Below are 13,361 nucleotides of genomic sequence, written 5' to 3' on the forward strand. Positions count from 1 at the left end.
AAAACTAAGGTAAAGAAATGAGATAAATTTTATTTTTTTTAATTTTACAAGTTAAATGATAATTATATCCTTAATACTAACAAATTTTATTAAATTTAACAACTAATGGATAGATATTTAGATTTTCAAAAATTAACGAGTAAAAGTTTAGTGATAGACTAAACTTTGGGTGGGAATAAGTTTTTTAGCCCTTGTAAAATTTACTAAACAGAATAACAATTTAACCGTTATTTTATTGAATATACTTTTCACCAAACGTAACAAACGGGCAGAATGCATCCATTTAGATATTACTATAGATTCCAGGTTTTTGGATCTGTAAAATTTGGACTTATGCTTGTAAAATACTTATATTTTGTGAGTGAATTGGGTAAACTTGTGAGTATCCAAAATTATTTATAATATTTAAGATTTCATTTAACAAAATGTTAGAGTTATATTCCCATTTCTTATTGTTTTTTTTTTTCTCTAACTGTTTCAGGCTTTCTTAATTTCTTGCCTATCAATTCATTTCTTCCTTGAAACCAACAATCATACAACTTTTGGATACTATCTCTCTCTCTCCACTAATCTTTGCTTTGACAATTTCTTATTCTATTGAAACCTAGAAGTAGGTTACTCTGAATAGTAACAATTGTTTTACAATTATTATATTAAGTCAAAAGTTTAATTTTGATATATAATCGAAGGTTTAAATTCATGCTTTATGGGTTAGCATTTTATTCTTTTACCATTCAAACTACTTGTAGAGGCTTTTTTTTTTTAATATTAATCTACTCTTTAATTTGTACCATTTACACCATGCTTCTAATTTATATGTATATAAACACAATACAAAGTTAAGAATGCCACTTCATACAACATCCTTGTTTGTAATGTCTAATTTCTTGCTCATCATGTTTGTGCATATAATATATTGATTTCATAGCTCTCGCCAAAATCGATAATGATTTCCTTAGGTTGATACACATGATCAATAAATACAAACCTCATCCTTAATACTTGACCAAAGGCCTAGCCCTAACTAGCCTATGATGTGACATTGTCTAATCTCTTGAATATATTTTTGAGTATCCAAATGATGCATTTGAAAGTAATCACTTTTAACCTTATTGCCCATGCATGCCATTTGCATTGCTTATGGAGACATTTGATCTCTCATCTAGATTTTGTTGACTTGTAAACTCCGTATTGGTTTCCATTCTTTATAATATGTTGGTCGAATGCATCTTGCAAAAATATTTTTATTTGAGAAAATATCATTCACTTTAACTATCCATCTCTCTATACTCCTCAAGTAGTAGACGTTGATGTCTCATCGAGAAAATTTGATAACCAATGAAATGAACCACCTAACACATTCTTGATATCAAGCTTTGCATTACAATGTATCAGATTTGTATGATGGAAACTAATCATACCTCTTATACTATAATTAACATGTGTTTGCTCCTCGAACTTTGGTTCTTTGATAGGAATATCATATATTCATCCCCATGATCATAGACACTCTAATTCAAAACCTTTTTGTTGTTGCCACTTACCATTCCTCTGCAGTATCTAGTACATTGACATCATGCTTTATCATCAACTTTTTTTTCTTATTGATCCTGACATTTTAAACCCCTAGTAAATCGTCATTATTATCTTCTACATAACTATGCGACTTGATCCTTTGTAAATCATTATGTTATACATCATAATGTTGCTCCAATCCTTGTACATCATGATGTGGCTGTTGAACATCATAATTGGTGGTTTTCGCCAATGCATGTACAAATTTACGAGAAAACGTCACAAAAACTAGAATATCACTAAGACAATTAACATCTTGATCATTTATATAGGTGTGTCATTGTTGAGAATTCTTGGTTTTATGTTTAACTAAATGTTGTTTTGCTTTTGATCGATATGGAGAAGTTAGCTCAACAATTGGATTAATCAGTCAAAGATTGTGTTCTCTCGGATTTTAACCATTTTTTGTTGACCTCTAACATATTGTATTATATTGTCATCACTTTATATCCATTCCCCTCCATATTAAACCTAAACATGACTCACAATTTTGATCAATCGCATTAGAGAAATACTCATAACTAAAGTTAACCAGAAAATTTCAAAGCATAATGTCCAAATATTATTATAAAAAATATCAATATACTACTTTCGTGACTGGAATATCAATTTAATGGTTTTAGGGTTCTAGGGGTTTGAGGTTTCATGATTTTAAGAATTTAGGGTTTTAAATTTTAGGATTCACAATATCAATTTACACCTAACATGGTAAAATAAGTAATGATATGTATACATAATTTTGATACACAATTTAGTGTATAGGTGATGTGTCATTATGTGATTGGTTATTATTTTATCTTTAATTCAAAATCATTCGATCACATGATAATACATCATCTATGTATTTAAATTGTATACCAAAAATGTGTAGCATAGTTTTATTGTGGTAAAATATGAATTCACCCTCCACAAGGTAAAATATCAATTACACTTATTCTAAAGTTTTCTATATATCGTAACTAATAGTATTATAATTAAAAATATGTAACACTTCTCTTCAAATACATATCCTTACCCAAAATATGTATTAAAAAAGATATGCTAATTTAAAAATTTTTCTCAAAATTCAATCAACAAATAATTAATGCATGACCAAAAAAGTGCATCAATTAGAATAACATTAAATAATCCCAATCTAAAAGAGTGTGTCTAAAAACAAAATTCATAATATCAAATGCGAAAATAAAACCAACATAAATACATCAAATAAAAAGATCCACAAATAAAATGACCATATCGCCCCTGCCTCATGCAATATCTCAAACTAACTAGCTTGCTTTCTCACTTCCCCGCTAATCTACAATCCTATCTATAAAACCACTAAAGGAACATGGTGAGTGAAACACACTCAGTAAGTAGGTAATCTCTTGACACCAAATATAAAACATAATTAAATATCCATATCATATATCAATGTTCCATACCCAACCTCTTTGCAGTATTTCAAATGTTTTCTCAAAATTCAATCAACAAATAATTAAAGCATGACACTACAATAAAATTCTCACAATTCAAAAAAGTACATCAATTAAAATAACGTTAAATAATCCCAATCTAAATCAGTGTGTCTGAAAACCAAATTTATAATATCAAGTGTGAAAACAAAACCAACATAAATACATAAAGTAAAAAGGTCCACAAATAAAATGACATATCGCCCCTACCTCATGCAATATCTCAAGTTGACCTACTAGCTTCCCTACCGTCCCATTGATCCATAATCCTGTCTGTAAAACCACAAAAGGAACATAGTGAGTAAAACACATTCAGTAAGTAAGTGACCTCTCGACACCAAACATAAAACATCATTAAATATCCATAACATATGTTAGTGTTCCATAACCAATCTCTTTGCGATATTTCGAATGTTTTCCTAATATCTCGAATGTCTATCTGAATATTCTGACACCCAGTGCCCAATTTCTAATGACAATGTCAAACAATGTATGTTGACATTTTGAATACTTGGTGAAAACATGAAACATCTCAAACGTGTTCGTACCGGTCTAGAGGGAGAGAGAGAGAGAGTAGAAAAAAATGAGCGACAGAAATGAAAATGAAGAAGGTTGTTGGAAAATGTAGAAAAAAAAAATTTAACCCTTGGAGAGAAAAGGTAAGCTTTTAGAACTTTAGGTAGGAAAAATTATTAATTTTTTAAACTAAGGTAGAAAATGAGATAACATGCTATTTTTAAAATATTATTGGTTAAATGACTATAATAGATGAATATTTAGATTTTCAAAACTTAGAGGGTAATAGTTTAATAGTAGACTAAACATTGGGTGGCAGTAAGTCCTTTGGCCTTTCTTGTTGATTGGCGTCGTTTTGTCATCCTTTTTTTCCGTCAAGATGTCTCGATCTGACCAGTTGCATGGAATTCATATATGGCCAGCGATATTCCAGAAGTAATTAACTTGCTTAAACACATATCCTGCGGTTGGCGATCCACCATGTTTTACATGGTATTGAAGATTAACTTATTCTAATTAATTTGGTGGGGGTAGGTGAATGTGATGTTTTTGGGTGAAAGGAGTCAAAGCACCTTCCAATTTCAAACCTTCTCGCTGACATTGCCAATTACCATGTGAGTCCTTTACAAGCAATATTATGAAATTTCCTTTAATTTCAAACCTATTTTGGCCCCAAAATCTGGTTAATACAAAGGTATCACACTCGTAAATTGTTTTCATCACTCTTATATGTCTTTTGGCTAAAATAAAATAACATTTATGGCTTCCTAAATTCATGAAAAAATCTTCCATATATTTCATAAATTCTGTAGGTAATGAAGATGAGTCATTGACAAAAAATATATCTTCAATCAAAGCATATTCTTTATATATTAATTTAAAAGGTTAAGGGAATATATAGAAATGATAATAATAATTATCCACTCCAAAAATAAATAAATAAACAAAGAAAGAAAGAAAGAAAGAAAGAGAGAACGAAAGAAAGTTTCAACTAAAACGATGAAAAGAATTTCAGTTAAAACACAGTGAGCCATATGGTCAAATTGTTCTTAGATATTTGACTAGGGTAGTTGTAAATTCAAAAGAGAGGAATTAAAACTGTAAAATCCTTCAATAAAATAAAATAATCCAAATACTATCACAAAAATGATCTTTTAGAATCGAAGAAACACTTTCTTGAACTTTGAGAGCAAACCTCTATCAGAAATTAACCTCTGTGAAGAAGAAATAAAAGCAAAACAACAGCCTGCTTTCTTAATAGGAAAGTTTTCTGAGCACAAAAGTTTACCTTAAACGCAAATGTTAATATCTAAACAACGAAAGATTTTGATAAAAAGAATTGCATATTATGATACCATGTTCCATTTATTACCTAAAAACAACAGCATGCTTTCTTAATGTTGTACGGCCTAATTACTGAGTTATTTAGACGAAATCATTCATCAAGCTCATTTCATACATCATTCATTTGGGAAAAAAAAAAAAACCCATAAATTTTATGTAATGGCTAATGCCTTCTTGCTGCATTCGTAACTTACAGAACTATAATACAACATCATGCAAAGACATTATTTAATGTTAAGTGGCAGATCAAGTATGTTAATTTCAGTCTTCCACTCAATCTTTTAATAATTAGACAATGGGTATATCACAACGACAAGTCATTTGTAGATTTTCAAGTTAGTTCATCTGAATCATAGGACCCCTTATATATATTATTGGAACCCAACTTCATCCTCTCATAATCAAAATAAAAATCAGCAATCTCTTATTAACATGGTTAAGCTTCTTCTGGTTTATCTTCTTGTCACTCTGAGCATCGCATTAACAACCAATGCGACGACGTATATTGTGGGAGGTACCTCCGGCTGGGATATCAGCTCTGATCTTGAATCATGGGCACAGAACAAAGTATTTAATGTTGGCGATACCCTTGGTAAGTCTATCTCCTTCTGTTATAACAAATAAAAAGATTTCAATGCCAATGAAAAGGGTTAAAAAATTTTCTGTTTCTGTCGTTTTTGTAGTGTTCCAATATTCATCATCTGACAGCGTGTGTGAAGTAAAACGAAAAAGCTTTAAAGCATGCAATACAAGCAATTCTTTGAATACATTTTCAAATGGAAACAGGACGGTTCAATTGACACAGCCGGGTAAGAGATATTTTATCAGTGGGAACAAGTTATATTGCTTGGGTGGAATGAAGCTTCAAGTGATTGTGGAGGGTGATGCGTCTTCACCGATTAGTTCGCCTGAAGCACAGCCAGAGGGTAATCTTCCACGAACTTCTTTAAAGGCCAAAAATGCTCCAAGTGATTTTTCTAATTCATCCGAGTTTTCTTATGGTAGGAGGGGCTCCCTTTTAGTAGCTTTTCTGGGTTTTATGGCTACTATTTTGTGGGTGGTGTAAGTGCTTTGTAATACCTGCAGGGTTGTTCCGTATTTTTCAATAATAAATTAAAGGGATAAAATAATGAGTAAGAATTTTATAAAATCATTCTTATTTATCCTGTATTTGAACTTGGCAAGAGGTTTAAATATTGTGTGAATAATAATGAAAATCTATACAAGGGATTAAGTATTTGGATACATCAATAAAGAACTAAAGATTACGAATTCGTGCATGCTATATTATGAATAAGTGACCTCCTTTTTAAAAGAAGGGTTTAGTAATGGCGACTCTCGGAATATGCCTACACTTTTTTTTCATACAAAAGAGAAGAATAAAGAGGTAGAAATTGAAAGAAGTTAATGGAAGGTCAGGCATCATTTAAAGCCATTAGTATTACTTGATGAAACTCACCGTTTTGTAATAAAGATAAAACACTATTTATCATCCTAATGAGAATTAAGAAATCAGTGGAACGACTGAGATCACATAATACCTACAGGTTTGAGTTTGAGTTATAATAAAAGGGAAAAGAGGGCTGAATAGTCATTTTAGAGATTAGAACGCCCGTTCCATATTAGTTAGGTCGAATGACTAGTGTAACGAGCATCCTAAGTTTTTAAGGGGAGGAACGCCTGTTTCGAAGAATAGAATGTCTGTTTTAATGATTATCTAGTAAAAAATTCTGTAGAAAGAGACCATTATCTGGGTATTAACAATACCCCTTTTTATATTTCATGAAAGTAAAACCTTAGCCACAAAAAGATTGTCCCAACGGCTCAAGATCGAAGATTTGAGACTGTCCAGATTATAGGTGTTAGTCTTCATCGGATTTAGAGGTAAGTAGGATACGTTCTTTAAGCCTTTGATTTTATGTTAACCTTATGCTCTTTGGGACTCCTATGTTCGGTTGAAATATGGAAATAATTGTGTATATTGAATAAAAGTAATTCTAATTTGTTGTTTACGGAGAGTACGTAGTTTGTGTTATGGATTGTTGGAAAAGTGTAAAGATTGGCACTTCGTACATGGATTGTGCATTGGATGAATAGTGAAGAATCGTTTGATCTGAACAATATTTGTGTTTATTGTGAGTTGATAGATTATACTCGGGAAAAATCTGGGAAAAACTGTATATAACACCTCCATCTGGATATTATCCTTTAAGGTAAAGTATTACTAAAATCTTTATACGCTTGATGTCATTTAAATTTAAAATCAATATTCTCAATTCAAACATACATAGCATTTCATCTAATTCAATTAATTCCTCAAGTCTTTTCTATGCAAATAAATACTATCATTACAGAATAATTCTTAAGCAAATAATATAAAATCTCATAAATTCATGTACTAGAAATTTTAAATCAAATTTATCATATAATCATATCATAATAACAATCATTATCTTAGACTGTCTATGTCTATGAGTTAATCTCTCGCATGACGCTCCATCACTGAATCGCCATCTTATTGTTGTCACTTCTAATCCTGTCACTTGTGAAATGCAAAGGAATGAAATGAGTATTAAACTCAGTATACAAGAATGATCTATCTTACCATCTCAATCTATTTCTCATTCCTTTACTAACCTAGACTATCTTGATTATGATTTTTGGTTGTCGGTATCTAACTCGAATCTCAAAGAATTAATGTACCCATTCTTGCGACCATTCTCTATGTAATCTCTCCCTAGTTTTGGTTGTCTAATCACTCATTATTGTTCAACAGACTCACAATCTTAACTAAATCAATCGATGGACCTCTAATTAATGGATTTTTTATATTGTGGTAAGTCTTGGACCTCAAAATCAACAGACTATCTATACCCTGGGAAGTTCTGGCCGATTGATAGACCCACAATCTTTACATTGATGTATCTCTCAATCTAATAACACCAGTTGACAAACATTAACTTATCTACGAGTATGCTTAAATCACAGGTATTCCCTTATCAGCCTAATAATCTTAATCTCTATGTACTGTAGGCATTGAAAATCTCAAATCTCAACGGGATATTCGATCTCTATTGATACCCAACCTCTCAAAACAATCTCAGACTTATCTCGAGTCCAATATATTCTCTATCTAGGATTTTCTCTCTCTTTATCATATCTATTCTCTCCCTCGAGTATCTACACCCTTGGGCATCTTTCTCATATTTGAATCAAACCTTTTCCTTGGGTGTCTAACCCTTTGAGTATTTCTCATATCAATCTTATTCCTTCCCTTGTGTATCTTACCCCTCAAGGATCTATCTTATGTTGGTATTAAATTTTCCTTTAAATATCTACCCTGTGAGTATCTTTTGGCAATGTGTCTTCTATCTTAATCATACTTATCGCAATTCAAATAATTCCTAAGTCATGTTTTCTTTCGAAATATGACATATCTTCAGTCGTATTCAAATGTACAAATCAATATGTAAACGTACGATTCACCCCAATTGGAATTTGGTTGTATATCACCAAAATCAATTAAAGTTTGACATGATTTCCCATATCGTACATAAAACTTTATTTCAAAACCTATTTGCGGCAGCATCAAAGGAATTTTTTTTTTTTAAAATTAAAATTAGTAGCCATGATAAAGAAATTATACATTGATTCTCGAGGTGATTTGTGACCTATTTTTTGGCTCTAAATCCAATATGAACTTGCAATCCGAATGCATCATGTTCAAGAGTGTGTGTGGCACTTTCACAAGGAACCTCACGGAAGCTCGTCGACATCTTCAAAAGGGAGATTTTCTGGCCAAAGCATGACCCATCATATATAATTTCTCTTTACAGATTGATTCTTAAGCGAGTTGCAGCCTAATTTTCAACTAGAAATCCAATCTGAACTCATTACTCAAACACATCACATTCAAGAGTACGTGCAACAGTCCCATTAAGTACCCTCCAAAAGCTCGTCAGTATCCCTAAAAGGCAGATTTTTTGGCTAAAACATGGCCTACTGTCCAGCCCAACAGGTTCATGAAACCTGCAGTTTTCACACTTTGTTTCTCGCAGCAAGTTTTTGGGTGGACTTCGAGCACCCTTAATTCTTCAATCTCTAGTTTCTGGAATGTTACTCTTTCTTTTCTCTAAGCCAAGGCGGTGGAAATCAGTGCTAAACCTTGGAGGGGGCTGCCTTAAATATGACTTCCACTTTAGTTAGGACTCACAATTTTTTTTTTTGCTTTTAGTTTTCTTTCTTTCTTTCTTTTTTTCTTTAATTCACACGTGCATGGGCAAGCCATCAAGCCCACACAAGGCCCCTTATTTGTTTTTGGCTTGATTGAAATTTTATTTTCGATTTCAACCTGAATTCAACTCGACTATAAATTAAAATTTGTGAAAAAATAGTAATGTTGCTAAAGTGTACTTGAGGGTGTTACACTATAGATTTGCAAAAACAAATGTGATGGAATGCTAGTTTCGTACATGTATATTAGATCATGATAGAACACTTATTCCAAATATCAAAATGGTTATTCTATAGTATTATTGACTATTAATAAAGTAGGAGGTAAGAATGGTTATACCAAAGTTATGAATGTCTACTCTAGTGAAACGTTCCACAAGAGAAACATTTGTTTGAATTGAGGAAGCAAATAGTCATTCATGAGTTATGAACTCTCACTCTATAGCAAGAAGAATAATGACTATTTTAGGTTTATGAACACCCATTCCAATAAATTGTTCCACGAGTTTCATGGAACAATATAAGTACATGAAAATATGATGGATGTTTGGTTAGTACATGATAGAAAGACATGAGATATAAGTATGAGAGTCAGACATTGTATGATCTATGACTTAAGTATACATGAGGTGAAAACACAAACAAGTCAAATGATAAGATTAATAAGGGCTCAAGAGAAAGCGCATGATACATGAAAACATATCTAGTTTTTATGCATGAGGTGAGCTAAGTATAAGCTTTTAACATGTTTTCTAGGGTATTTAGGGCATTTGAGTTTTATGAGAGACTTATTCCCATGGATGTGTATATGGGAGTTAATCCCATGAGTTTTATAGCTTTTAGAAGCATCTATGAAAACATGTTTTCTCATGAGTTTATGATATGGTTTCTTAAGAGTTATTATAAGGAAACACTTGTGAGATTCTTTATACACATGCTTACAATAGGGCATACACATAATTGAGTGTTATGGTAGTCTACTCATGTTTTGTTTGTATGGAAAGAGGAACTATAAGAGCTTAAGTTACTCACATGGCTAGGGTGTTTAATCCCTACCGCAACCTAGTTTGAACGACATAGCTAGCTACATATTTGAGTAATATTTATATAAAATGCTTTTACAAGTTTTTTTTTTTTTTTCTAAAATTGTTTTACAACATACATTACATCTCATGTCATCATGTTGAGATAACAGTTATATCCTAGATAGTGAGCTCATAAAATAAGACATGTAAGACAATAAGTTTCAAGAAAGGTGAATTAAGAGAAAATAAATGTAGATGCTTAGTGGTCTCTTACAAATTGAGTGTTAGACAACAAATGATTGGTGGTTAGTGAGATATGAGTTAATTTAGGAGAATCATGAGGGGATTTTATTATATATGTATATGAGTGTATGAGTGCAGATGTACATGAGATACTTGGTTATATAACCTTAAGGTTTGACTCTAGTTAAAAAAGTATTACACTTACATACTATAGTTTCCTATTTTTGAAAGAGATTGCTAAAGGCAAAATGCTAGAGTTTGAAAAAGTAACACCTAGAAGTAAGAGAATGAAAGGAATTTCTAAGATTTTTTTTGAAAGATTGCAATGTGAAAGTGGTAAACTACTTGAAAGGCTAATTTATAGGTGAAGACCTCTAAACAAAAGGAAATTTACACCATCTAAATGACCTTGCGATAACAATCTAAAAGATGAGATAAAGATAATGGGTTTTTAAAGTCTTAGTTGTATTATGAAATTAAGGAACAACTGTTATGTAAGTAGGATTTACCCTTTGATAATTATACCTTGGGTAGCACCAATTACCAACTGGTAGACTCTTTGGTGTCCATTTAGCAACTTAGCGACTTAACACCTAGGCACATATGTATAGACAACTCACACTAGGAGCCTATAGATAACATGTCTTCTATATGAGTATATTTGCATAACATGAGTAAGTGTTCTCCAAGAAAAAGAATATTTGAGTTAATTAATCATGACCACTGTCTACAATCAAACAAAGTATTCAAATTGTCAAAGTAGACATCTACATATAATTTTCACTTTGCCAATCAAGCTAGTTGTGCCACATTTTAAATAAAAGATGGATATTGTCCTAATAACACAGTAAATATAATATGATTGAATCATTCACACAACGCATATTACATTTAGTTAAAAACGATGGTATTATATCTAAGCTCCTTCAACGTGTAATGATCTTAATGATACTCATTATTTCAATCAAACATACATGCAAGCTTATTAACACCTAAAATCACCATTTGTCGTTGGGTAATGACAACATTCTCTCATTTCAAGTATATAAACCAAAGAGATCTTTTTAGAACAATTTGCTTTCGAAATGAGATTTCTCATTTTCATCTTCTTTAGCCAAAACAAAATACATTATCTGAATTCTTTTTAAAAACACTACTTTTGTAATTGCTTTGGTGAACATATTAAAGAAGAGAATAAATAACATTATAGTGGATGTGGATTTTACTTGTGTAAGCGAAACCATTTGAAAAACTCCTCCTTTTACTATTTAATTATTTTTACTAATTATATGAATGCACTTTGTAGCACCCTAGTTATAACTAACACATAATATCTACGAATAATTATGTAATTACATTAGTATAATTTCTTATATCAACACTTTGTATTCATTGGCAAATCTTGTGTTCTTGTTTGAAGTCATCCTAGCTATATTTTGTTTGAATCATCCTTAAAGAGTAATAGTGGATTGGACTATGAAATAAAGAAATAAATTTTAATTTTTTAAATTGGTGAATTTTCAAGAATGTTATTTATTTTATTGATAATACTATTTATTTTGTCAATATTACTATTCATTTCATCCTCTTTGATGACATCTGCAATCAATTTAAATGAGTTTGAATTTATTGTTATCAATTTAAACTGAATTCAAATTAAATCTTATTTGAGTTTAATTCAATTCAATTGCTCCAACCCTAAAGGAGTGTTTGGTTTAAATGATAGAAAAACTACTCTAGTAATATATCTTTTATTATTTATATTATTTTGTTTTGTTAGTAAGTAATAAAAAATTCTAATAATATTTTATTATCAATAGTGATATGACAGATAATATAAGAGATAATTTAATTATTATCTTCACCTTAGGTATTAAAAGTTTATTAAGGTAATGTTGAGTTTATTATAATTATATCTTTATTCGATTATTTTTTTAGGATAAAAACAATCTCATTTTCAATTAATATAATAAATAATATACAAATATTTTAGAATAATTAAATCCAAAAGTATTTAAGTAGTATGATATATTAATGTTCTTTTATTACTTTTAATCAAACACAATAATTATTTATATTTATCAATTTTATTAAATATAATAATAATAATAATTTATATTCGATAATTTTTAATATATTCTATTTATAAGTAATTTTTTAATAAAATATATTTCAAATTAAACGCCTTCAATGTTACGAGGATTGAGATTTCTTAAATTGTGACCCATTTTTAACGCGTTAGGGAGGAAAAATGAAACGTCATGGGAGGTTTTAAATGAAAGGTTCGTGGAGTGACACGTAAAATTGCTATGCTCTAAATTCCAGAGCATTCCATTACCTTGTATGCCATACTTGACGAACAAGATATAGGTTTATTAATTGACGGGTCTAGCAGTTCTAACAACTCTTATTATAAGGCTTAGGTGTGGCTTTCAATTCTAAAATGGTATGCTGTAATAGCAAGTCATGTCTCTGTAGGTTATGTCATAAAAAGGTGGTCTTGGTTATATTGCAGATTGACTCGATTCTCTTGACATATTCACCACAATATGATCAAATCTCATTTTTTGGCATAATTTGCAATGACTTAGTCCACAAAATTATGAGTTGTATCGCGACCACTGGTTATACAAGTTTTGTTAGGGGGCTTTAGGATATAAATCGTGGATTGGCTCCATACGAATTATTAAAAATAATAAATAATTATTAATGATTAAAAAATCAATTGTAATTAAAAAATATAAAAAGTAATATAGTGAGTCATTCTACCAAAGCATGCAAACCAATATGTTAAAAGATTTACCAAGATATGGTTCAAAGGGTCATAGATCGTGTCACAAGTCTAACCATCCTTATAGGTTTATATGACCTACAAGGTCTGCTAATTAGAGGGTATTAGCATGACACGACCCATGGACACGGCGGGTTGTGAACCTGTTTATAAGAAATTAAGACTAATTTTCCAAAATAA

At 30.7% G+C, this 13,361-nt stretch overlaps 1 protein-coding gene across 1 annotated transcript; it reads left to right on the forward strand.

Moving 5' to 3' along the window:
- Positions 1–5,268: 5,268 nt before the first annotated feature.
- LOC123198351 (blue copper protein-like) lies at positions 5,269–6,039 on the forward strand. Its single transcript, XM_044613043.1, has 2 exons — positions 5,269–5,481; positions 5,573–6,039. Exons 1-2 carry the CDS (start codon positions 5,322–5,324, stop codon positions 5,953–5,955), a joined length of 543 nt encoding a protein of 180 aa, XP_044468978.1. The 5' UTR covers positions 5,269–5,321; the 3' UTR covers positions 5,956–6,039.
- The last annotated feature ends 7,322 nt before the right edge of the window (positions 6,040–13,361 follow it).

This window comes from Mangifera indica, chromosome 15 (assembly GCF_011075055.1).
Source record: "Mangifera indica cultivar Alphonso chromosome 15, CATAS_Mindica_2.1, whole genome shotgun sequence".
In the NCBI taxonomy this organism is placed as follows: Eukaryota; Viridiplantae; Streptophyta; class Magnoliopsida; order Sapindales; family Anacardiaceae; genus Mangifera; species Mangifera indica.

Bases quoted from the DNA above. Each gene is read 5' to 3' on its own strand.
- LOC123198351 (XM_044613043.1), top strand. From the start codon at position 5,322: ATGGTTAAGCTTCTTCTGGTTTATCTTCTTGTCACTCTGAGCATCGCA. The intron at 5,482-5,572 runs GTAAGTCTATCT...TCGTTTTTGTAG, and splicing joins TAATGTTGGCGATACCCTTG to TGTTCCAATATTCATCATCT.